The sequence below is a fragment of the Pichia kudriavzevii genome, chromosome 4 (genome assembly GCF_003054445.1).
Source record: "Pichia kudriavzevii chromosome 4, complete sequence".
In the NCBI taxonomy this organism is placed as follows: domain Eukaryota; kingdom Fungi; phylum Ascomycota; class Pichiomycetes; order Pichiales; family Pichiaceae; genus Pichia; species Pichia kudriavzevii.
The window spans coordinates 429,889-453,610 of NC_042509.1; the positions used below are offsets into that span (position 1 = coordinate 429,889).

General features: G+C 40.0%; 14 protein-coding genes across 14 annotated transcripts; 7 read left to right on the top strand and 7 right to left on the bottom strand.

Moving 5' to 3' along the window:
* Window positions 1-144: 144 nt before the first annotated feature.
* C5L36_0D02070 (uncharacterized protein) lies at window positions 145-4,101 on the bottom strand (the record flags this gene model as incomplete). The annotated part of the gene is made up of 1 exon (XM_029467081.1): window positions 145-4,101. One exon carries the CDS (start codon window positions 4,099-4,101, stop codon window positions 145-147), a length of 3,957 nt encoding a protein of 1,318 aa, XP_029322941.1.
* A 365-nt stretch (window positions 4,102-4,466) lies between these two features.
* C5L36_0D02080 (uncharacterized protein) lies at window positions 4,467-5,453 on the bottom strand (the record flags this gene model as incomplete). The annotated part of the gene is made up of 1 exon (XM_029467082.1): window positions 4,467-5,453. One exon carries the CDS (start codon window positions 5,451-5,453, stop codon window positions 4,467-4,469), a length of 987 nt encoding a protein of 328 aa, XP_029322942.1.
* A 790-nt stretch (window positions 5,454-6,243) lies between these two features.
* On the top strand, window positions 6,244-7,185 carry C5L36_0D02090 (uncharacterized protein; the record flags this gene model as incomplete). Its single annotated transcript, XM_029467083.1, has 1 exon — window positions 6,244-7,185. One exon carries the CDS (start codon window positions 6,244-6,246, stop codon window positions 7,183-7,185), a length of 942 nt encoding a protein of 313 aa, XP_029322943.1.
* Window positions 7,186-7,544: 359 nt separating this feature from the next.
* C5L36_0D02100 (uncharacterized protein) lies at window positions 7,545-8,252 on the bottom strand (the record flags this gene model as incomplete). Its single annotated transcript, XM_029467084.1, has 1 exon — window positions 7,545-8,252. One exon carries the CDS (start codon window positions 8,250-8,252, stop codon window positions 7,545-7,547), a length of 708 nt encoding a protein of 235 aa, XP_029322944.1.
* A 369-nt stretch (window positions 8,253-8,621) lies between these two features.
* C5L36_0D02110 (uncharacterized protein) lies at window positions 8,622-9,158 on the bottom strand (the record flags this gene model as incomplete). The annotated part of the gene is made up of 1 exon (XM_029467085.1): window positions 8,622-9,158. One exon carries the CDS (start codon window positions 9,156-9,158, stop codon window positions 8,622-8,624), a length of 537 nt encoding a protein of 178 aa, XP_029322945.1.
* Window positions 9,159-9,906: 748 nt separating this feature from the next.
* On the top strand, window positions 9,907-10,437 carry C5L36_0D02120 (uncharacterized protein; the record flags this gene model as incomplete). The annotated part of the gene is made up of 1 exon (XM_029467086.1): window positions 9,907-10,437. One exon carries the CDS (start codon window positions 9,907-9,909, stop codon window positions 10,435-10,437), a length of 531 nt encoding a protein of 176 aa, XP_029322946.1.
* A 421-nt stretch (window positions 10,438-10,858) lies between these two features.
* Window positions 10,859-14,707, bottom strand: C5L36_0D02130 (uncharacterized protein; the record flags this gene model as incomplete). The annotated part of the gene is made up of 1 exon (XM_029467087.1): window positions 10,859-14,707. One exon carries the CDS (start codon window positions 14,705-14,707, stop codon window positions 10,859-10,861), a length of 3,849 nt encoding a protein of 1,282 aa, XP_029322947.1.
* Window positions 14,708-15,291: 584 nt separating this feature from the next.
* C5L36_0D02140 (uncharacterized protein) lies at window positions 15,292-16,137 on the top strand (the record flags this gene model as incomplete). The annotated part of the gene is made up of 1 exon (XM_029467088.1): window positions 15,292-16,137. One exon carries the CDS (start codon window positions 15,292-15,294, stop codon window positions 16,135-16,137), a length of 846 nt encoding a protein of 281 aa, XP_029322948.1.
* A 231-nt stretch (window positions 16,138-16,368) lies between these two features.
* C5L36_0D02150 (uncharacterized protein) lies at window positions 16,369-17,220 on the bottom strand (the record flags this gene model as incomplete). Its single annotated transcript, XM_029467089.1, has 1 exon — window positions 16,369-17,220. One exon carries the CDS (start codon window positions 17,218-17,220, stop codon window positions 16,369-16,371), a length of 852 nt encoding a protein of 283 aa, XP_029322949.1.
* Window positions 17,221-17,730: 510 nt separating this feature from the next.
* Window positions 17,731-19,179, top strand: C5L36_0D02160 (uncharacterized protein; the record flags this gene model as incomplete). The annotated part of the gene is made up of 1 exon (XM_029467090.1): window positions 17,731-19,179. One exon carries the CDS (start codon window positions 17,731-17,733, stop codon window positions 19,177-19,179), a length of 1,449 nt encoding a protein of 482 aa, XP_029322950.1.
* Window positions 19,180-19,551: 372 nt separating this feature from the next.
* On the top strand, window positions 19,552-20,385 carry C5L36_0D02170 (uncharacterized protein; the record flags this gene model as incomplete). The annotated part of the gene is made up of 1 exon (XM_029467091.1): window positions 19,552-20,385. One exon carries the CDS (start codon window positions 19,552-19,554, stop codon window positions 20,383-20,385), a length of 834 nt encoding a protein of 277 aa, XP_029322951.1.
* A 321-nt stretch (window positions 20,386-20,706) lies between these two features.
* On the bottom strand, window positions 20,707-21,006 carry C5L36_0D02175 (uncharacterized protein; the record flags this gene model as incomplete). The annotated part of the gene is made up of 1 exon (XM_029467092.1): window positions 20,707-21,006. One exon carries the CDS (start codon window positions 21,004-21,006, stop codon window positions 20,707-20,709), a length of 300 nt encoding a protein of 99 aa, XP_029322952.1.
* A 1,053-nt stretch (window positions 21,007-22,059) lies between these two features.
* C5L36_0D02180 (uncharacterized protein) lies at window positions 22,060-22,458 on the top strand (the record flags this gene model as incomplete). Its single annotated transcript, XM_029467093.1, has 1 exon — window positions 22,060-22,458. One exon carries the CDS (start codon window positions 22,060-22,062, stop codon window positions 22,456-22,458), a length of 399 nt encoding a protein of 132 aa, XP_029322953.1.
* Window positions 22,459-22,869: 411 nt separating this feature from the next.
* C5L36_0D02190 (uncharacterized protein) lies at window positions 22,870-23,340 on the top strand (the record flags this gene model as incomplete). Its single annotated transcript, XM_029467094.1, has 1 exon — window positions 22,870-23,340. The coding sequence occupies one exon, from the start codon at window positions 22,870-22,872 to the stop codon at window positions 23,338-23,340; it is 471 nt and encodes a 156-aa protein (XP_029322954.1).
* Between the last annotated feature and the right edge of the window lie 382 nt (window positions 23,341-23,722).

Consider the following 23,722-nt stretch of genomic DNA (forward strand, 5'->3'; position numbering starts at 1 on the left):
CGTAAATAAACAAAAAAGAGTCTCGCTCATCCTGTTGCAGTATAAGTAATTTGAGGAATATTTTCAATATTTTAAAGCATCACTATTATAACCAGGTTATATATAAATCTATATATACTACAGGTAAAGTTTCAGTCAAGAAAATCAGTAGTCAAGAATATCAAGAACAGGGAAGTCTTTGATTGTAGGGATTGGAATTTCATCAACGTAGTATACCATGCCATTTTCATCAATTCTTTCTCTGTCACGCTTATCAACAGTGTAAATTTCCACAACATTCTCCTTTAATTGATTCAACAACGCAACATAATTACTCTGGACAATATGTGCTTGTTGAATCATTTCCCTCCTTATCATTGCCTCTAACAGCTTGATCGTATCAGGCTTGGTGATTTCCAATCTATCAATCAATCTTCCAACTGAGGAAATCAAATACTCCTCCTCATAAATGGTTCCTTTCTTACCACGAGCACGTTTACGCTCTTCTCTTCTCTTATTTTTAGCAGTTCGACGGGATGCACCTGTTTTAGCGGTACCCGCTGTTTTACCTGTATACCTTGTGAAAAAGGATTCTTTGGTGGAAGTTTCGGAAGGTGCAATGGAAACATTGTCTGGGGTGTTTTCGTTTTCACCCATTTCACCATAGAAAGCAAATGGATCAGATTGTTTTTTCTCACGCAATTCACGTAACCTCTTTAGCTGAGACTCCAACTGACCTTTACAATCTGCTAATAGCTCCACAATTGTACCAAAACCTTCATTGATTGAGGGGTCAACAATTTCAGAAATTAACTCAGGTTTACCCTCTTCTAAGCACAACTGTATAGCTGTAGAGTATTCATATTCTTTACCATACAATTCTAACGCTCGTTTCAAGTCACCCAAATATTTGTGGCTAATATAAGCAGCTGATTTATAGTCATGAATAAGTGTTAATGAATCAACAAGAGTTGAGCAAGCTTCTTCATGTTTATAATTAAATTCAGGCTTTAGAGTGATCGAAATCGCCTCTCTCCAACGCTTAGCTGAAATGTAATTCTCCAATGCTTTCGGATAGTCCAACAATTTTTCATAGATTATAGCAGCCTGTGTATAATTTTGTTTGCTGTTCAGATAATCAGCAAAGTAACCTAGAACTACATTGAAATTTTCACTATCATTTTCATACAATGTTAGAGCATGCTTGTATAAATCATGATCGATAATAAAATCAATAATCTCATCTTTGATATCTTTGTTTTCCTCTCTTGGAATCTTGACCAATGAATCTAATGCTTTTTCATATTTTTTCAAATAATTATCAACCATAAAACGCCTACGTAACTCAGTTTCTTCAAATAAGCTCTGTAGGAAAGGTAGATATTCTTTTGGATCCTTCTGAGATTGCTGTGCAACTATGAGGGCCAATGGAATATTATAGATACCGAGAGCCTGTAGATATAACTTATTTACATCTAACAAGAAGCATAAATGTTGAACAGATTTTTCAATTTCTTGATCATTGGTGAATGTTGAGATGAGCTGCAAAGCCTCTTCCGTCCGTGGGGGTTTCTGTGAGGCATACGCAGTAATTATAGATTGTAAATATTTCTCCTTTAATGAACTTTTATTAATCAAAACATTCAAAATAGCATCGCAAATATTTCTAACCTTCAAAGTACCTTGTTCCTTCTTGGATATTTTCAAATCTTTTATAGCATCAACGATACCAGCATTGCTAACATCATCATTAGTAAGTTTCGATTCCTTATATTTAGTTTGGCAAACGTCTTCTTCCAATAGGCATGATAAGAACAAATCGAGATATTCAACTTTATCTAATTGGTGGATGAAATTCTCAATATTGCTGAAGAACAACTGAGGATCATAATCATGTAGTATATCAAGAGCAATTCTGTGAACTCTACAAGTCATAAATGCGCTCTTATAATTAACATTTTTGATTGCTCTTCTGACATCATTTAAAACCATGATTCTTGGATAGATAGTCTCCAAATTACCCCTCGGAGCTTGTAAGATAACACTGGACTTAGAAGGAATCGAGTTGACTAAAGTTGAGCCTCTTTCGATATTTCTGATTCTTTCGTCATGTTCAAAAAATTCTTCCTTAATCTCGTTATCGTCTAAAATATTGGGATTGTGTAAATGGAAAAACTTTAATTGATGTTGTGCTGTTGTATATAAGAGGAACCCGTCGGTAATTAACATTGATGTAACACCTTGTGAAATTAATTTTGAGTCAATGTATAGTTTACCAGTATTCATCAATCCAATTGGTAACTTAATGAAATCTGGCGACTCAGGAGTGTTCAACTCGCTTGGAACTTCAACTACTTGGAAATCATTTACAAGTTGAGGAAATTGACTTAACTTCTCAACACTGTTATCCGTATTGACAATGTAAATGGATGAATCAATGGTTTCAAAAGCAGCGTAATCAAAACTCGAGTTGGATGATAGCTTAATAACCTTTAGATTATTCGGGGTTTCAATAATATCCTGGAATTCTACTTGCTCATCAATGATTTCTAAAACAAGTATTCTAGATAGGTTGTTCAGTAAATCGTCCATTAGAATATAAATCTTGTTCTCCTTGCCAACAATTTGGACTTGTCTTGGATATAACCCATCCTCAATGGGGAAGCTACTAATAAGTTCGTAATTCCAATTATCCTCATCACCTTTGAAAACATGGACATGTTTATTGGACAATAAAGCAATATACATATTGTCCATTGATGAAGCAATACAATTAATATTCTCATCAATATCCAGCTCCCTAAATGACATTGGTGGTGGAACATTGGCCTTTGCAAACGGGGTAAGTAAACAAGTCTTACCATCAACAACCATATTTAAGCCTTGATCATAAGGCTGAATTGTATTACCATGAGTTAGAGCATATGATAAATCTATAATTTCAAGAGTTTCCTTGGTACCAATCATTAATTTGAAAGGTTTCTCAGGGTGAAATTTAGTGAATTTGATCGGATCATTACTGTAAGTTTTAATCTCTTGTTTACAGTACCAATGGTAGTTTTTCATATACCATAATTGAACACTATTGTATAGTTGTAATAATAAAATCTCTGAATTGGAAGACCAACCAATCTTGAAAATATTGTCATTTTTTGCGTTTAACCTTGAATCAAATTCGCCGTGTCTTAAGCCATTCTTTTCAAAGAAAATGACATCTAATACATGACCATTAATTTCAGGTTCAAACCTTCTTTGCGTAGAGGCAATCAATGACCCTTGAGGTTTCCAAGATAACGTATGTTCTTGGCCATCAATTGGTTCAGAGCAAGAAATCAATTCACCCTCTCTTGAATAGACTCTAATAACTCTCCTTTCTTTACCATTTACAATTTCAATGCATGTTATAGCAAAATATTGGCAATCGCCCCTCCAAGATATTTCATAATCATTTATATCAAAGCTTGATATTTTACCAGATTGAATTTCTTTGATGGTAGGATCGCATAGGATCGCATTATCCGAATCAATATTTAAACCGGCATTACGCAATAAGTTTCTTTGTCTTTCAATTTGTTTTGCACCACGTCCTTTGAACTGGGTTTCCTCCTTACCCCAGCCCAAAGAAACCTGGTTCTGAATATTCAAATCATTGGCGTCGATTTTCTTCTCCAAGACCAAATCTAAATTTCTTGAGAACAGTAGCAAATTATGCTCGTTTGTAACTAATGTTAGAATCTCTTCATCATGGGACCATTTAGCAGATTTGATACCGCAATCTATGGTACCGACGATTTCAATAAAAGTTTGTTCGTAATCATTAGAAATGGAATCATAGTTAGCAATCATCAAATCACCATTTGCGAAAACGCAGACAATAGAGTTTGAATCCTCAAAGTGAATGAAGTTTAGCAGTTTATCAGATTCGTTTATTGGTATACACGCAAGGATTTTTCTATCACCATTCTTCTGAAACTGTTGTATCTCAAGTGAGTTTTGAGACTTCAAGACGATTGTTAGTGAGTCTGAAATAAGATCGAAACGTGCATCTTCTAGCGGTAAGTCAGGCACCGTATATGAATCCGCATGGATTCGAGACCTGTTCAGAACTGTGACGTTCTTCATTGTAGAGTGCTGACTTCTTAAAGTTTAAGTGGTCAATGTTAACCGATAGGTTATACATTCTACACTTTTGAAAAAAATATTATTTTTTCTTCTCTCCTTCATAGAACACGATTTCACAATTTCACAATTTCACAATTTCGCAATTTCACAATTTCACAATTTCACAATTTCGCAATTTCGCAATTTCACAATTTCGCAATTTCGCATTTTTCTTCAATTGTCATGACGACAACGGCGGAAAAAAAAAATGCCAGATCACGTGACAAGACACAGTACACAAAGCGAACATAACACGTGATTGGATGTTGGTTCTATTGGTACTTATATTATTATATACAAGATAAAATAAACAGATTGAATTGGTTTTATTTAGAAGGCAGCCTATTTTCAACAATCTCCCAATCGATTGCATTGATGACGTTGTTAACGTATTGTTTCTTACCAAAGACGCCATAGTCTCTCAACCAGAATGATGGGTTTGAACCTATTGCAAACAATGGAGTAATTTGGAATTCATTAACGTTATTGAATTTAGCATCTTCAAGATTTGGAATAGAAGAATTAGTTTCTGATTCACCAGAGACACGCTTATCATGTTCTCTACCATTTGAAATTCTACGATTTGTAAAATTGAGAGGTATACCTGAATTGTAAGTATTTAAGATTGACAAGTGAGACAATTTATTGAAATCATTCGTTGAGGCATCAATATGGTTATAAGTCAACCAAGTATAACCGTTACCTTTGATTGATGCAGCGGAATGGAACAACAATGTTTGGAACTCCTCTATTGAGCCAAATGACTTATTGATCAATTTGACCAAATCAGAGTTGAGGGGGCTTGACTTGAACGATGGTTTGAAAGTGATGAGGGAGTCTGGTTTGGCCAAGGTTGGGATTGGGGAGGTTGATGACTTTAATGACGAGAGGAAGTAGTACAAGTTATAGATCGAAGCTGTTGAGTCGAAGAGGTATGATTCGTTAGGATCGAATCTTTTTGCTATATCATACAAGAGGTTCTTATATTGGTTGATGACTTTATTGGAGGTGTTTTCGTTCAGTGAGGAGTCGTTGAAACAATGGGAATAATCGTGATGAGACAAGGACTGGAAAATGTATTTGATATCTTCCAGTTTATGATTGAGCTGATCATACCAAATGTCGTTCAAAGTCGATTGGGAGAATATGCCGGGCAATCCTTTGTTCTGAGTATTGAATTCATTCAACCTGTCGACCTGTGGTAGCTGGATCTTACCCAAAAGGATGTTGAAGTCTGACTCTGAGGAGACCGAGAGCTGTTGCCTCAAAGAGGATGAGGTCGAGATGAACCTGGTGAAACGTCTGGCGAGCATTATAGGTGTTGGTGCGAGATGTGTAGTAAGTTCGTTCCCAGGTGGAGGGTTAGTCTGTCTGTTTGAATGGACAGGTATTGGTTTACAGTCAAGCCAACTTCTTCGACATTTGAACTGAAGAATTTCAAAATGTTGAATGTATAAGATGCGATAAAATGAAAATAAATTAAAAAATCAGAAATAAAATAAAATGAAAATAACATTAAATGGAAAATAAAATTAAATGGAAAAAAATAAAATAAAATGAAAAAAAAGAAAAATAAAATAAAATGAAAAAAAAAATAAAATGAAAAAAAAAATAAAAAAAATGAAAAAAAAAAGTTATGCCGAGTTACCCGGCTCTGAATGGGCGACACGAGGCATTTTAAGGAAGAAAATAAAAGTTTTTTTTTCTGTTTCTCTCCCACGCTTTATACGCCCTTCGCGCCTGCCGCATTCGGCGACGAAAAACAAAAAAAAGAAAACCCTTTGCAGAAATGCGCGCGAAAATTGAAGAAGGCAAAAAAAAAAAAGGTTTTTACATTAGAAAAGTTGCGAGAAAAATGGAACTGAAGGAAGAAGAAATGCAAAATTGGAAACGCAAAATGGAAATGGAAATGGAATTGGAAGTGGAAACGCAAATGCAACGAACGCCTATCTATTTTTTGTTGAATTGTTAAGGATACAGTCCCGTCCCATTCCTTCCGCAGACTCCCCCCACACCCATTCGACCATTCAAGAGTAAGGTAAGGGAATTATAGATAGACACATACATCGGCACCTACTACATACATACATATATATATATATAATGACTGATATTGAGGCAGATGTTGATTCTATTATTGATAGACTACTAGATGTTCGAGGTTCAAGACCGGGTAAACAGGTTCAACTATTAGAGCACGAAATCAAATATCTATGTACAAAGGCACGTGAGATATTTATCCAACAGCCAATTTTACTAGAATTGGAGGCGCCAATCAAGATTTGTGGCGATATCCATGGACAATATTATGATTTATTGAGGCTCTTTGAATATGGAGCCTTTCCACCAGAGGCGAATTATTTGTTTTTGGGTGACTATGTCGATAGGGGTAAGCAATCGTTAGAGACTATATGTTTGTTATTAGCATATAAGATCAAATATCCAGAGAATTTTTTCATTTTAAGGGGTAATCATGAATGTGCATCAATCAACAGAATTTATGGGTTTTACGATGAGTGTAAGAGACGTTATAACATCAAGTTATGGAAAACTTTTACAGACTGTTTCAACTGTTTACCGATTGCAGCAATTATTGACGAAAAGATCTTTACAATGCATGGGGGTTTGAGTCCAGATTTAAACACAATGGAGCAAATCAGGAGAATCATGAGACCTACGGATATACCAGATGTTGGGTTATTATGCGATTTGTTATGGAGTGATCCAGATAAGGATATAATGGGATGGTCGGAGAATGATAGAGGTGTGTCATTTACGTTTGGTCCAGATGTTGTGTCTAGATTTTTGCAAAAGCACGATATGGATTTGATTTGTAGGGCCCACCAAGTTGTTGAAGATGGTTATGAGTTTTTCAGCAAACGTCAATTGGTTACGATTTTTAGTGCTCCAAATTACTGTGGAGAGTTTGACAATGCCGGTGCAATGATGAGTGTTGATGAGAGTTTATTGTGTTCGTTCCAAATTTTGAAGCCGGCAGAGAAGAAGAAATATCCAATAAAGAAGAAGGGGGGTAGAATATACTAATAATAATAATCGGGACAAGCGGGGAGGTATGAACCTGCAAAACACCAAGACCACCACCTAACACAACGTAAAACTCAAAAAAAAAACATAACATAACATAACATAACATAACATCCACATCCACATCCACATCCATGCATCCATACATCCATATACACATACACACATCCATACAACCATGTCAATGATGTGTTTGAAAGCTTGTCCATTTTTTACTATCTTTGTATCGATATCGTTCTTGAATTTATATATTTATTCATTAAATAAGTAAGAGTTTGTCAAACCAGAGTGTAGACTCGTGTGTATCAGTATATAAGTAAGTCAATATATGTGCGATAAAGGTATAGTTTACGAGTGTATCAAAAGATGGAGTTGACTAGATCCGAGCCGATTGTGGCGCCGGCACCAAAGATGGCGGCACTGCCTAGTTGATGGCCGATTTTGGACATTGTCGACTGTTGTTCCTGCCCCTGAACCTGGACGGGTTGCTGGACGTAAGGTTGGACGTATGGTTGGCCCACTGGCTGGACAACTGGTTGTTGGTAAGGCGCCGCTGGTGGGTATTGTTGAGGAGGCGGTTGTTGGTAGTACTGTTGAGGAGGTTGTTGCTGGTAGTACTGTTGAGGAGGCTGTTGCTGGTAGGACTGCTGGTATGGAGGCGGTCCCTGAGGAGGTTCAACGGTTGGTGAGGATGCCTTGTTGTTGTTAGGCACCTGGGGCAAAACACGGTCTCTCTCCTTTAGTTTCTCCTTGTCAAAGTCTCTGTCTTCACTGTCCACGTACGGCTTGACATAGTTTGCCGGGAAGACGCCTGTTGTTCCCGTCGTAGTGTTGGTTCCCTTCCACCAGTTGTCAGAAGGTTTCTCCAAGACGGCGATAATGTCGCCCTGACTTAGCTGCAAGTCGTCATCCTGCTGCGGCGTGAAGTCATAGAGGGCCACCACCTTGTCCACCCGTGGGAGGAGCCTCTTGATCTCCAGTGCCTTATCCGTTGAGAGGGCGCCCTCTCTTACGAGCGAGTCAATCTCTCTCTTGATGGTGTCTACTGACACGGCAGTTTTGTTCATAGTGCTTTGAAAGGGGGGGGGGGGGTTCAAAGGGATGTCTTGATGGTCTAAGGGTAATGTGGGTGTGGCAACGTGCTGCAGCCAATGGATCAAGTAGTGGTAGAAACAGTTGGAGCGTTTCCCAGTACAAACGGTGTATGTAAATGTGCCAATGTATCAAGAAATCTATTTATTGGTTTGTATATTTATATATATTTATATATATATATTTACATATATATTTATATTCATATACACAACCCATATACGACGCCACCAGCCTTATTTCCATTTTTTTTTTTTAATTTTAAGCTATTTTTTTCTAAAAAAACACACCGCCGACGCGACGACGAGCCGACAATTTATATTTTCAAGCAGTTCCCCCCCCCCTTAAAGAGGTCCTAAATAATCTTCCTTAATAGACCCAATGGCACTAATCGATCCCACGTCGGCTCTAGTTCCAACGATTTTAACGCGTATGGGGACCCCGACGGAAATTACAGTATTCCCACCTCCAGTAGTACCACCAGTGCTTACATAAGCAGGCGGAGTATGTTGTGGACGATGTTCAAAGCCTGTTGGCATTAAATGTCTCGAGATAAAGACGGCCAAGGGTCCCGCATGGGCGAAGAACCCCATGGGGGAGACACTAGAGACTTGGGCGTCAACCACTTCCCCCCTAATGGGTTTCCAAACGAGGGCCTTATATTGGACGTTGAAATGAGCACAGGGGTCAAAGGGGACAACCTTACCGTGGGTTGTTGTTGAGTTAAGAATGTCGAGGACACAGACAATGTAGCCGTGTTCGCCCGTGCAAGTACCTTCAACGTCCTGGAGAAGACGGTGGCGTAGGTGGGTCTTCATGTCTGGACCGAAATGTGACGGATGAAGCGTAAGAGTGAGGGTTAGGTCTTTAATGAAGAACATCTCTGCGATGGAGGTGTATTGTGTGACAATTATAACAGTTGCTAGTGGACAAACTGGTAACTGGAGTGTATGAGGTGACACTTAGAGAAGGTGTATGAGATAAGAGACGTAGTATGCAAAAGGACTCGTTGACAATTGGTCAATGTCCTATATGATATTGGAATGAGTTTTGGTATGTATGGTGTAAGCACAATCCTTGGATATGTTTAGTATATGTTTAGTATATATAATAATATATTTATAATATATAAATATAATTATATAGATATAGATATACAGCTATACATATATATCCATATCCATGTAGATATACGTATGTTGGTCCATACAGTGTGTTTTTTTCAGTTTCCAGTGCACGCGAAGGTAAAAAAAAAAAAAAGAACCCCCCAATTTTTCCAAAAAGGCGAGTTTTCGCGCGATGTGAGATTTTTTTTTTTCCCCAGCAGAAGATTCGCGCCTTCCTAAAGCAGACGCGCGAAAAACAAAAAATAACGTTTGAGGGAAAATTTTTCCAGTTTCTGTAATTTGGGGGGTGGTGCACTGTCGACGAGAGAGGCCAATGCGAGAAAAAAAAAATGAGAGTGAACAATTTTGTGTGTGGTGAGTGTGGTGAGTGTTAGTGAATATGAGATTAAGTGAAATATTCTTTTTCAAACAAATATGAGTAAATAGATATACACTACTAAAAGTTGGTATATTTGTATACACCAAAACAACATAGTGACCGACGGTTATAGAAACAACAAGAATGTCGAACATTATTGGAAAAGCGGGGCTTGGTCTTGTGAGGGCGTGGCACCATGTAGATCTCTCCAAGGACGAGCGTACATTGGGTCGCTTGGCGTCGTCGATTGCCATTGCTCTCATTGGCAAGCATAAGCCAATTGTACATGAGACAGAAGATGCTGGCGACTATGTTGTTGTCTCCAACTGCCAGCATCTCAAGGTCACTGGCCGCAAGCTAGTCGAGAAGACGTATTGGTCGCACACCACCAGACCGGGTTCCGGGAAGGCCACTCCTATGGAGAAGGTGATTGATGACTATGGTTATGGAGAAGTTGTTAGACGTGCCGTGTCCCGGATGCTTCCAAAGGACAGACACAGAAAGGCTAGGTTACAGAGACTCAAGGTCTTTGACGGCTCCACCCATCCATATAGGGGGAACATCATTGCTTGGGCAGACGAAACACCTCTAGTGGAGAAGGCCATCTTGGAGGCCAAGGTGAGGAACGAACAGCTCTCCAAGTTCAACGAGCTCCTCAAGGAGAAGAAGTTGTAGTTTACCTCCCCCCCAACTAGGCGCAAACGGCTCTCTGCTCTCTGCTCTTTGCTCATTGCTCTCTGCTCTCTGCTCTTTGCTCATTGCTCTCTGCTCTTTGCTCTTTGTTCTCTTGCCGCTGGACACTGGCTGCTGTCCTCACTTGTATATAGAGGCCTCTCTAGACCCTCTTTTACGTTCCTGTATAGGTTGTTTTATATTTTTGGTATATGGTCATTATAGTGTAATACACAACATTAAAGACAAATAACACAGGGTGAGTCTCGGTGTGCTTAGGGGGGAGGATATGGTAGGTACTCATTTGCAGTGTATCGACATGTCTTAAATTTACAAAGATTCTTATATAGTCTTCCTTATTGTAGCTACTAGTATACTGGTCAGACACCAATTTCCGTCAATGGCCTCTCACGTCCTCCGGCCTTCACCTGACCGTGTAACTACTCTTTTGAGTGTACAATCTTGGCGTGATGTTCATCGCCATCAATTCCTGGAATAGCAACTTTGCAGCATACGGAATGTGGATTTGGAAAATGTTGGTCTTGTTCTTACAACTCTTACATTCAAATTGTCCCTTCTTTAAATTTGCAACAACACTCATCAACCCACAGATTCCACAGACATGCACCCGGAACGCATCCGAACTGTCCATCAATCTCTCCTTCAAAAACCCAGCAGCTCCGTGCGCAATCATACAGTCTCTCTCCATCTCTCCGAATCTTAACCCACCATCTCTTGCTCGTCCCTCCATTGGCTGCCTGGTTAGGTTCTGATATGGGCCTCTCGCACGTGCATGGATCTTATCGTCAACCATATGTCTCAATCTCTGGTAGTACGTTGGGCCAAAGAAAACCTGTGCCATCAGTTTCTTACCCGTATGTCCATTATACATAACTTCAAAACCTCTAGATTGGTACCCATTTTCCCTCAATAATTTCGAAACTGCATCCACAGTTAAATCGGTAAATGGCGTCGCATCACCTTCATAACCTCTCAAAGACGCAACCTTCGATAATAGACATTCAATCAAATGCGCAACAGTCATTCTACTTGGAATTGCATGGGGGTTGATAATCAAATCAGGCACTATACCTTCACTTGTAAATGGCATATCCTCATTTCTATACGTGATACCAATGGTACCCTTCTGTCCATGTCTCGAGGCAAACTTGTCTCCAATTTGTGGCACCTTCGTGGTTCTCATTCTGACCTTGACAAACCTTAGACCTTCACTGTTGGTTGTTAACAGGACTTGATCAACAATACCACTTTCTGTCGCCCTCAATGGCGTACTTGCGTCTCTCTTGGTATGGTATTTGGTTCTTTGTCCCAACTCCTCAGTATCCGGTGGTATTGGGACTGTTTTACCAATGATAATATCATCACCAGATACTCGAACACCAGGTGAAATTAACCCATCATCATCCAATTTCTCATAAGTCCCAGCCTTGAATCCTAAAGTATTTGACCTCATTGGCTTCTCAAATTCTTCAACAACAGATATACCATTTCTTCTCTCCTGATCCATATAGGACCTGAAAAATAATGACCTGAATAAACCCCTATCAATGGACGATTGGTTCATAATCATCGAATCTTCTTGGTTGTAACCAGAATAACAACAAATTGCAACAATCGCATTTTGACCTGCAGGTAATTCTCTAAACTTCAAAAACTCCATAGACTGCGTCTTGGCTAATGGCTTCTGTGGATAGTATAGAATATTTGCCATTGTATCCATTCTAACATTGTAATTGGTTAAGAAAACACCCATTGCTTGTTTACCCATAGCCGATTGGTATGTATTTCTTGGCGATTGGTTATGATCTGGAAATGGAATGATCGATGCCGCAACACCTAAAATCATAGATGGATGAATTTCACAATGTGTGAAGGAATGCGAATTGATATGACTCTTAATTCTCTTATCACTTTGGATCAAGTTACCATTCTCATCATGATCCTGGTTCATGTGCTCATCATCTTCGCCATTTTGGTTATTGAAACTTAGATCTTCACTCGACATTGCAATTAATACAGTTTCTTCTTCTTCTGCATCCAAATATTCAACAATGCCTTCACTTAGTAAAGATTCCCAGCCGTAGATTCTTTGTAATGGTTCTAAAGGTTCGCCGTTTTCATCAAACTCATCATCCTGTGGAATCTCCTCCACCTCTCTATCCAAAATTTTCCGGCAATGTTCCTTGGTTAACTTCAAACCACCTTTATTTTCAGAATCTGGATCATCATCAACAATAAATAATGGTCTATAGACTCTACCTGCATCTGTGAAAATCTTAAATTCTCGCTCTCTAATATCTCTAATCAAAGAAACTTCGGATGATATAGTACCACTTCTTCTTAATTGCCTCATTGTATCAACTAACATACCTGGATCTCTATGGGTACCAACCCAATTACCGTTTAAGAAAACCCTGGTTGATAATTTATGCTCCTGTGGATCATAATCAGATATTGGTTCCAATCCCCACTCTTCTAACAAGTAGGTGATCGGTTCAGATGCAGAACCAACAGATATACATGACATCAATGACAAGTTCTTGACCAAACCACAGGCTTGACCTTCAGGTGTCTCCGCAGGACATACCAATCCCCAATGAGTGTTATGCAACTGCCTTGGCTTGGCCAATTTACCATCTCTACCAATTGGTGTATTTGTTCTTCTCAAATGTGACAAAGTTGAAGAATATGTATATCTGTTCAAGACTTGGGAAACACCAGCCTTCGAGGACATGGCCTTCTTTTGTTCTCCCCAATTACCGGTTGCCAAAGAATATTTCAAGCCGGATGTAATTGTAGTCGATTTAACTGCAGAAACAATATTAAAGTCTTCACCATGTTCAATACATCTCTGCATATATCTATAGATATCACGAGAGAGTTTTCTGAATAAGATTCTGAATAAATTGGCCAATAGAGGACCAGCCAAATCTAATCTCTTCTTACCAAAATGATCTCTATCATCTTGTTCCTTTCTCTCCAATGCACACAACAATAATCTGTTGATGATATACCCAAAGAAATATGCCTTGTTAGTTTCATGACCACCATCTTGTGAAATATGAGGTAAAAATTCCCTTTGTAAGATATCCTTGGCAAACTGAATTCTACGTTCTCTTTTAATACCAACAGCATTACCTCTTCTACCAATGTAATCAAGTGCAACTTCTTGAGATTGGATTAAGAAACCTTCTTCAATACAAGGCTTTAACATTTCCAACATCTGCCAATCGTCGTCATCGTAACAAATATGTTGTAAGATATCACCATCTTCAATAACACCCAAAGCTCTAAAGACAATAACAATTGGAACATCTGTTTTAATATAAGGTAAGGTAGTTTTGATTGAACGACCAACACCACCTGCTTTGAATGAGGAAGCACCACCAGTTGACAATTTGACTTGGATGGACGAGATCAACCTTGAACCTTTTTCTAATGCCGATCTGATTTCCGCCACATGGGAGATTGGGGAAACACCCGATTTCTTGAAAACCTGAACAATATTTGCAGATGATCTTTCTTGGGCAATCAAAACTTTTTCTGAACCATTAATAATGAAATAACCACCCATATCAAATGGGCATTCTCTGATTTGATATAGTTCTTCTTCCGATAATCCATATAATGTACAGAACTTGGATTTGAGCATAATAGGAACCTTACCAATGAAAATCGTTTGAGTCTCAGCACCCGACCTATGGATTTTGGTATTATGTCTCTCTTCAACGATTTCATCTTCATCGTCATTGAAATCTTGTGGAATTGGTTCTAATTCATCCAGTTGTCTTGTTCTATACTTGAAGATGTCACCTTCCTTATACCATTGTATTTGGTTTGATGATTGGTTAGAGTTTTCGTCATCTATGGATTCCTTTACCATCTTCTTCATTTCCACATAAAGAGGAGCAGAATAAGTCAAGTTTCTCAATCTTGCCTCCTGTGGCAACAATGTCGACGTTGTACCATCGGCCTCTGTCTGCGAAGGTTTCGATAGGAAGATGTCGCCAAATGTGATTTCGTACCTTCTGTTAATATCGTCATCTTCAGAGATATGTTGTGCAGGTTGATCAAGAATCAACTTTCTGTCCTCCAAAACCAACTGCTGGATAGATGTCTCGATAAACTCTTCGAAGGAGTCAAGCTGTTGCGACACCAACCCCTTAGTTTCAAAGAATGACGTGATAACAGTCCAACAATCTTCGGTGGTGATGAGGTTGTCAAAGGCATAGTGAGAGTCGTTTTCGTCCATGGTTACTGATCTCCTCTCTCTGTCTTTTCCCAAGAGCTGAACTAATGCACAAGTCGGGTCTCTTTGGTGACGTTGACGTTGAAGTTGCCGTTGGTCTACAGCAATACCTATTCTTCCATCTCCTTCTCTCTCTAAGACTCTGTCTATTTGCTCTCTCTTTGCCCTTGTTGTTTTTTTTTTCACTCACTATGAAATTCATGTTGAGAAAATGAGAGTGAAAATCACCAAAGCGCGCGAAACCGGAGGAATAAGAAGGGCAAAATGCGAAATTGCCCGATTAGGAAGGTGCCAGGTGGGGTAAGTAAATGATAGAGTTACCCGGTTTTAAAGTGAAGGTTTTTTTTTGCTATTTTTTTTTTACGTGATTTTTCCGTGATTTTTTAGTTTTTTTAGTTTTTTTTTTTTAGTTTTTTTTTTAGTTTTTTTTGTTTTTTTTTTTTAGTTTTTTTTTTTTTTTTGATTTTTTTTTTTCATTTTTTTTTATAATTTCTCATAAATTTACTTTTTTTTTTTTTTTTTTTTTTCCCAATAAAAGCGCTTCAAAATGGAAATTTCATCAAATGGCCAAATAGAGGACAGTTTTGATGGAACTCGTTATATATACAGCAACTCCACTACTCCCTACCCCGTCTATATATATCTCTACCCCTCTTCACAGAGTCCATCGAGGAAGAAGGCCGTTTACACCTGTATCTTATCGAACCATGTTTCCAGCAGTCCGTTTCAACCTCCCCTTTGGAGCACGTTCGATCATCATGGGCCGTTTGAAACCCTTTGCACCAAAACCAAAACCAAAGGTGAACCGTGAAGAACGTGCCAAGCAGTCAAAGAAAATCGTCCAATTGGTGCGTTCTGCGTTGGAGAATGATGAGACTAACTTCACTCCCGGCAGCAAGGCCATTTATTTGCCATTTGCGACAGTCAAGTTGCTACGACCAAATGCCAAACATACCCCCTACCAGGCAAAATTCATTGTTCCAAAGTCTTTCAACAAATTAGACCTTAGAGACTACCTTTATCATATATATGGATTGCGTGTACTGAATGTCACTTCTGCATTGATGCCTGGGAAATTTGTCAGAAGTATGCCTGCTCCATACGGAACTAGATATAGGGATGCACAGGTTAAAAAGATGACTGTCGATTTAGTGGATCCCTTTGTATGGCCTGCAGAGAGCCAGGAGTTTATTGCCGAGAGAGAACTGACAAGAGAGCTCAACAAGTACAGAGAGGAAAAGGCAAATGCAATCAACTCGGATCTGGAGAAACCTTCAAAGGCATTCGGAGGTATCATTGATCCTAAACCTCAGCCAATGAACTTCATTCCTAAACTAGTTGAAAAGCAAATGAGAAACAAAAAGAACAAGGACAGTGAACGAGTCAAGAAACTGGAAAACGAAAAGTTCATCACCTCGTACCTTAACATCTGAACCTATACAATCATGTGTGAATGTTTGTTATCCCCTGTACATATAGATACTTTACATATAGTTTTATAAGATTAGCAACTCCCTACCGTCCCACTTTTATTTTTTTGCATGTTTTGTGTGCTTTTGGCCTCTGAGAAGTTCTGATATGGTTTGCGATTGTTTTGTTCCCTCGTAGACAAAGATAAACAAATAAAAGAAATATTCGAAACAATAAAAGCCCATCTGTGGGCATTATTCTTGTTTGGAGAAGCGTTTGGACATCTCTCCAGATACACGGCGTATGCTGTGCAAGAGACTAGACCCGTCTCTTCTCTTGTTGATAACGATGTCGTTCTCCGAGACTAGGGTGAAGTCGTCAAAACTTCCAGCGGGAGAGGGAGTCTTGCTCTGCGTGTGTGTTTGCTGAGCCGTGCTACTCTGTTGATTGACACATGTCATGCCGGTACTTTGTGGAATCTTGGAACCCTTATACTTGTACCCCATTGGAGCCAATAGTCCACATATGATGGTTTCTCCAATGGTTGTGTCTTCGCCCGTAGTCATCCAATTGGCAAAGACATCGTACAAGGACTCTCCGTCCTGTCCTTGCTTGAACATTGTCCTATAGTCATTGAGGTTGATCAATAGGGCAATGGGGGTATATTCCACCAGTGAGATGAGTTTCAGTCCAACAATACCCAACAGTCGCCACACCTCTTTGTTGAGCAGATTCCAACATCTCATGTTGTTGTCGAAATAATAGTGGTATATAATCGAAGAGCCACTTGTATAACAATTCAAAGTTGTAGTAGGAACTATGTCATGGCCTAACCATAGTTGAATGTACAATATCGGTATCCACGAGAGTGGAATAATGGAAATTATGAAAGACACCACTTTCATTTTCAGCACAGACAACCACAGTGTCATTAGAATCCAAAACACCATCAACTCGGCAACCTTGGTAGCCAACTTGGTGCTGATGGGGACGGTGTCAGTTAATGAGGCGATATTTGTCCCCGCAGCATCATGGAGGGAACGGAGTGTAACAAAGGTGGTGTAGAGCGGATACACCAGTGTTAATAGAGATAGCAAGGAGATCATTCTGGGGCTATTATCCGTCCGCTTTTGACTCCTTTTTGTAGTTTTGTCAATGGAATACAATAGATTCTACCACTAAATTGTAAGAGAGATATAGGGTGTATTAGAGTATTATCTAAGAAAAGATAAAGAACGTGGGGAGCAGAGGAAAGAAAATGGCATTACTGGAAAACAGTTTCTATGCAGCTATCCACAATGGAGCTGCAAAATACTATGTACTGCCACACAACGCGTTTTCCACAATACAATACAATTACTCACTGACTCATTTTATTTTATTTTATTTTATTTTATTTTATTTATTTCACTTGAGTTGAGTTGATTTGATTTGATTTGAATTGGGTTGAGTTGAATTGAGTTTAGGTTATAATAGGTTCTTTAAGTTCACACACCAGCCTATCCTTACAGCTTGCCATTGCACTTGTGCATATTTCATTTTTGTGGACAACTCTTACCAGCAGTACTAAACAGTCCATATTTGGAGGAGAGAGAAGAACAAAAAATACAACAAACATGCCAGTTGATACTTCAAAGAATGTCATTATGATTGACAACTACGATTCCTTCACATGGAATTTGTACGAGTATCTCTCACAAGCGGGGGCTAATGTCTCTGTCTACCGTAACGATGCCATCACACTCTCTGAGATTGAATCTATGAATCCAGATACGTTGGTGATTTCCCCCGGCCCGGGCCATCCACAGACCGATTCCGGTATTTCTAGGGATGTTATTGAGTATTTCAAGGGGAAGATCCCCATTTTCGGTGTCTGTATGGGCCAGCAGTGCATTTTCGAAGTATTTGGCGGGTCGGTCCAATATGCTGGAGAAATTGTTCATGGGAAAACAAGTACCATCAAACACGACAACAAGGGTATGTTTAGAAACGTTCCACAAGATGTTGCAGTTACCAGGTACCATTCTTTAGCAGGCACCAAAGATTCTCTACCGGATTGTCTAGAGGTCACTGCGACTACAGATAATGGAATCATCATGGGTGTCAGACATAAGGAGTATGTCATTGAAGGTGTTCAGTTTCATCCAGAGAGTATTCTCACTGAGGAAGGCCATATGATGATGAAGAACATCCTCAACTATAGGGGTGGATACTGGAAGGACAATGTGAATGTTTCTATGGCCAAATTGGGCGAGACAATTCTAGATAGAATATACAAACAACGTCGTATGGACGTTGAAGAGTTGAGTAAGATTCCAGGTAAGACTTTCAGAGACTTGGAGATTTACTACGAGTTGGGAATTGCTCCAAAGGTTAAAGATTTCCACAAACACATTGCGAACAACGGCAAAGTTTCGATTGTCTCTGAAATCAAGAGAGCAAGTCCATCGAAGGGCGACATTCAAATTGAGGCAAATGCGGGGAAGCAAGCATTAATGTATGCCAAGGCAGGTGTGCGTGCTATTTCTGTTTTGACTGAACCACATTGGTTCAAGGGATCGATTGAAGATTTGCAAGTTGTTCGTAAAGTTGTGGACTCCATCGAGGACAGACCATGTGTTCTTCGGAAGGAGTTTATCTTCAGCAAGTATCAAATACTAGAGGCACGCTTATCCGGTGCAGATACGGTTCTCTTGATTGTGAAGATGCTCACGGAGGACGAGTTGGCGGAACTGGTGCAATATTCTAGAAGTTTGGGTATGGAGCCACTTGTTGAAGTCAACACGGAGGAGGAACTGCAAACTGCACTCAAGTACAATTCGAGGGTTATTGGGGTGAATAATCGTAACTTGCACACTTTTGACGTTGATTTGAAGACCACAACAAACGTCTTATCGGAGCTACCACAAGGTTCGGACGTTTACGTTCTGGCTTTGTCGGGCATTTCCACCGTGGAGGATGTGCAAAACTATACCAAGCAGGGAGTCACTGGGTTCCTCATTGGCGAGGCATTGATGCGTCGTGGTGAATCTGTGGGCTCTTTCATCTCGGAACTTCAGGCTTGAAAGCCTCTCTTGAATCAGCTGGTTGTGTATGTATATAGATTGATATATAAATAAATGTATGTATACATATATATATATCTGTATGTATGTATATTTATAGCTATATCAAAACGTTTATACAGGCCCATACAGATCCACAGATACAAACCTGCTGTCTTCTGGTGATGTGACTTTGCATAGCATGGTGTTTGTAGCGAAGGGGACTTTCTAAGGTATAAATAGAAACAGTGTTTGGAAGTTCAACAGTTTGTGTTCATGTTTTCCCCACGCTCAGACACACTCGGTTTTTCTGTATTTCTCTTCTTGTTTCACCTTTATTCTCCTGGCTACAAGGCTAGTTCTGCGCCTCTTCACCAGACAAGCATTTGAACAATGAAACTCGCACAGGTGTTTACTCTACTTGCGCTGATTACACAGGCGGTGTCGATTTTGGTGGTGACGGGGCCTGAGATGGGGGCGACATATAAGGCGAGTGATGGTGAGATTGCCATTCCAATAACATGGCAAGATGATGGCACTGATCCGACGGACGATGAGATCAAATCGTACACATTTGTTTTATGTACGGGACCGAACAACGCAATTCATGGATTGGAGAAGATTGCTCCGATCGATGCAGCCAAGATAACTGTGGGTGGTTATACGCCAATTTTCGATGCTGACATTGCAGCGTCTGGGTATTTTTATGTACAAATCTACTGTCAACTAAAGAACGGTGGGTATTTCCTGAGATACACGCCACGTGTGCAGCTTCAGGGAATGACGGGTTCATATCCGGCAAGTGGAATTGGAGAAACCCCATGGGGAGATCAACAGTTTGACTCTGATGGACAGAATGCCAATCCTACCAAATCAAGAACCATTCCATACACTTTGCAAACGGGTAAGACGAGGTATGCACCAATGCAGATGCAGCCGGGTTCTCAAATCACTGTTTCCACTTGGTCGAGAAGGTTCCCAACTTCTGCGGTCACGTACTATTCGGCCATTTCGGGAACGCCGGTGGTGAAGTCGACTGTTACAGCTGGTTGGAGTTACACAATGAGTTCTTTGGTGAATATGGCCTCACCGGCGCCGTTCCCAAAGGAAGTTGGATGGTATCCTGCCAGCCAGCGGTTAGCTAGTGCTTCTTTAGATTCCAGGATTGTCACTGCAGTTGGTGATTCCAAGAAGCGTAAACTAAAGAAGAGAAGATGGGTTGATTGATTGATTAGAAGGAGTGAAAGGGAAAGACTTGTTTGAGCTCATTTGTCCTATCCTGTCCTGCTGCTTTCACCTTGCTCGAGTCTCTTTCCGGTACCTTCCGTATTTTTTTTACTCTACTTTACTTTACTTTACTTCACTTTACTTCACTTTACTTCCCTTTCCTTTATATTCTGTTGCCTTTCGTTATCTGTTTTTTTTTTCATAAATACACATACACACACACACACACTTATATATATATATATATAAGTGTATATAAGTATGTAGATCTAAGTATCTGATGCACGGTTTGTGGATACGCTCTAGTTCAAGAGGACGAGTCTATACGTCGTGATAAATCTCCGGGAACTTGTGTACGATTTCCACCAACTTTGTAGCTGCCTTCATGTTGAAATCGTGACCCAAGTCAAAAGCCTGCAGTACGGAAACAGAGAGGTCTTTCTGGACAAGGCCTATGATTTCGTAGTAGTTATCTACTATTAAATTGTAAGAATCAGCATTTTGGAGGGCAATCTCGCCGTTGGCGTCCAAGGTTGTCGGAGCAGAGAGACGGCCCATAAGACGAACGGTCTTTGAAGTGTGAGATGCGAGAAGGGGGGCGTCGATCCGGATAGACTGCATTGCAATGTCTGTGTGGGGTTACTGTGGCAAGAAGTAGTTCACTGGAGATATGTTTGAAGAAGAGTTTACATTTTAAAAGGGTATTTCACGAGTATTTGATCTTACACGACAGGGCCCTACAAGACAGACTCTGTTTCTGGATTTCCATGCACCTCAATTAGAGTACACCAGACGGTGTTAGACGAGAGTACAATACTACAATACTATTCCTCTATGCCACGATGCAGCACAGTGGAATGCCATACTCGTCAAGATTACGTGAAGTGTCTGTTATGTTGTGCAACCAGCAACGCGTTTGTTATTTACAGCTGTTGTTTACTCTTGTTGAAGACTCTTCTAACTGACTATTCACCACTTACTACTGCTTATTGCCATTGCTGTTGCTGTTGCTATTGACTACTAAGTCCAGCTTTTGTCTCTGCAACGTGTGGCCCCTCTATAAACCTCCATTCAACTGTTCTCAAACTAGTGGTAAAACCTTCCTCTTCAAGCCGGGTCACGTGCTCAGTTACCCGGCCTCATGACGCCAATAACTGAATTTTTTTTTGTTTTTTCCTCTTCAACTTTCCCACTTTTTTTTTTCCCCACTGATTCCCCCCCCCCCCACCGGTTTTCCCACGCTTTCTTTTTGCCCCTCGGGTTTTCCCACACGTTTCCCTCTTCCCCCCTCGTTTTTTGTAGACTCGTTCCGTCATGATTGTATTGGCCGCTTTGAGACAACTGCAAATTTCTAAATTCGCACTCACTCGTTTCCAATAGTGTAATTTTAATGATATTTTCAAGACACTAATACATTAAAATTCACAGGTGGAAATACTAGTTTGACATTAACGACACAGCACATACAACACACGCAGCATACGCAGCACACATAGCACACATAGCACATAGCATACAATAGACACATTCAGATCACAAGAAAACATCCCTTCCTCTTTCTTTCGTATCTGAACGCCTCCTCCTCCCCCCCCTCACTCTTTCATCCATCTCCATCTGTGTTTGTATTCGAATCCGTATCCATATCTATATCCACACCAACAAGACTAGCCTGCAATGATATATTTAAAGACTCTACTGAAAGTCATCGACAACTCCGGGGCCGAGCTTGTCGAATGCATCAAGGTGTTGAGAAAGTCACCAATGAACTGTGCACACGTGGGCGACAAGATTGTCGTTGTAGTGCAAGAGGCCAAGCCATTGGCTTCTCAGATAACAGGTGCCTCGGCGTCCAACCGTGTCAAGCGTGGAGACATTTGCCGTGCCGTTGTTGTTCGGACAAAGTACCCCATCCAAAGAGAAGACGGCTCTGTTATTAGATTTGACGATAATGCCTGTGTGCTCATCAACCAAAAGGATGAGCCAATTGGTACACGAGTCGGCAGTGTTGTTGCTAGAGAACTAAGAAAGAAGAACTTTGGTAAAATCATCTCCCTTGCTCCAAGGGTTGTCTGATGCACCCTGATACATATAAGTATAAGTATTTGTATATATTTATATATATATATATATATATATATATATATATATATATACAACTCCTGTATATAGAGTGTCCCTTTATATTGTGAACTCGTTAAAGTAATGTCTGTTATCTATTCCGTCTGCCGACGCGTCGGCACTGTTGTGAATTGTTCTCAAAGAGAAGCGTCTCTTTCTGTTGTTGCAAGAAAAAAAAAAAAAAAAAGGGAAAAATTCAGCACTCTCTTGACGAAACTGGATTCTGCACCGTACAATTTCATACACACATACACATACACACATACATACAGGTAAAGGTAAAGACACAGGTATAGGAATACGTACACGCCAGGACCTCTTTCTGTACATCCATACCCACACCCACTTACATACAGGAGACCAGCTATGCCATACCAGAAGATCCCAAAGGCGCTCCGTCCGCTCTACTTGAAGGGCCTTCCATCGTCCAGAACCCTCAAACAGGCTTCTCATCTGGACCTTATTGCCAACTATCCGAACTCTGCATATGTTCTCCCAAAGGAGGTGGCCAAAATCGAGGTGTTGTTCAAGAAACACAATGCGTATGGTCACATGGGGATGCGCCAGTTCTGGAAGTACAATTTAAAGACACTCTGTTTCCACAACCCAACGGTCCCTATCGAGGTGATGAGGATCGAATGTGGCACAAGGGACGAGCAGCTCAAGTGTCCTGCACTTATTAGGACCCATTTCAGAGACGGCACAATGGCGACGATTAACGGCAAGGACAAACACAGCAGCGCCATTATGGAGGAGCTCGTCAAGGTGACGAGTGCCCAGCGTGTTCCCGAGAGTGAGATCCCACTCGTTGCTCCCTCTGTTACAGCAAGAGGGTAAAGACTGGCAAGGCCAATATATACAAGGCCCGATTGGCCTTGCGTTTCTGTACAAAGTATGTATTCTATATAGAATATTATCAATACATTTCCATGTACTCAAGTGTATCTATTTTCGAGCTTCTCTCTAGACACTGTCCATCTAGATGCGCATATCTATAACACCAAAAGTGAAATAGTATCACAATAATTAACACCATTATAACGTTTGAAGAGATACATGATAAAATAAGACCATATCCGTGACACTATTATACGACAAATCAATCTAATGTCATGATAATTATAATGATAATAATAATAACAATAATAATAATAACAATGATAATAATAATAACAATAATAATAATAACAATGTTAATTTAATTGCACAACGGTTATAT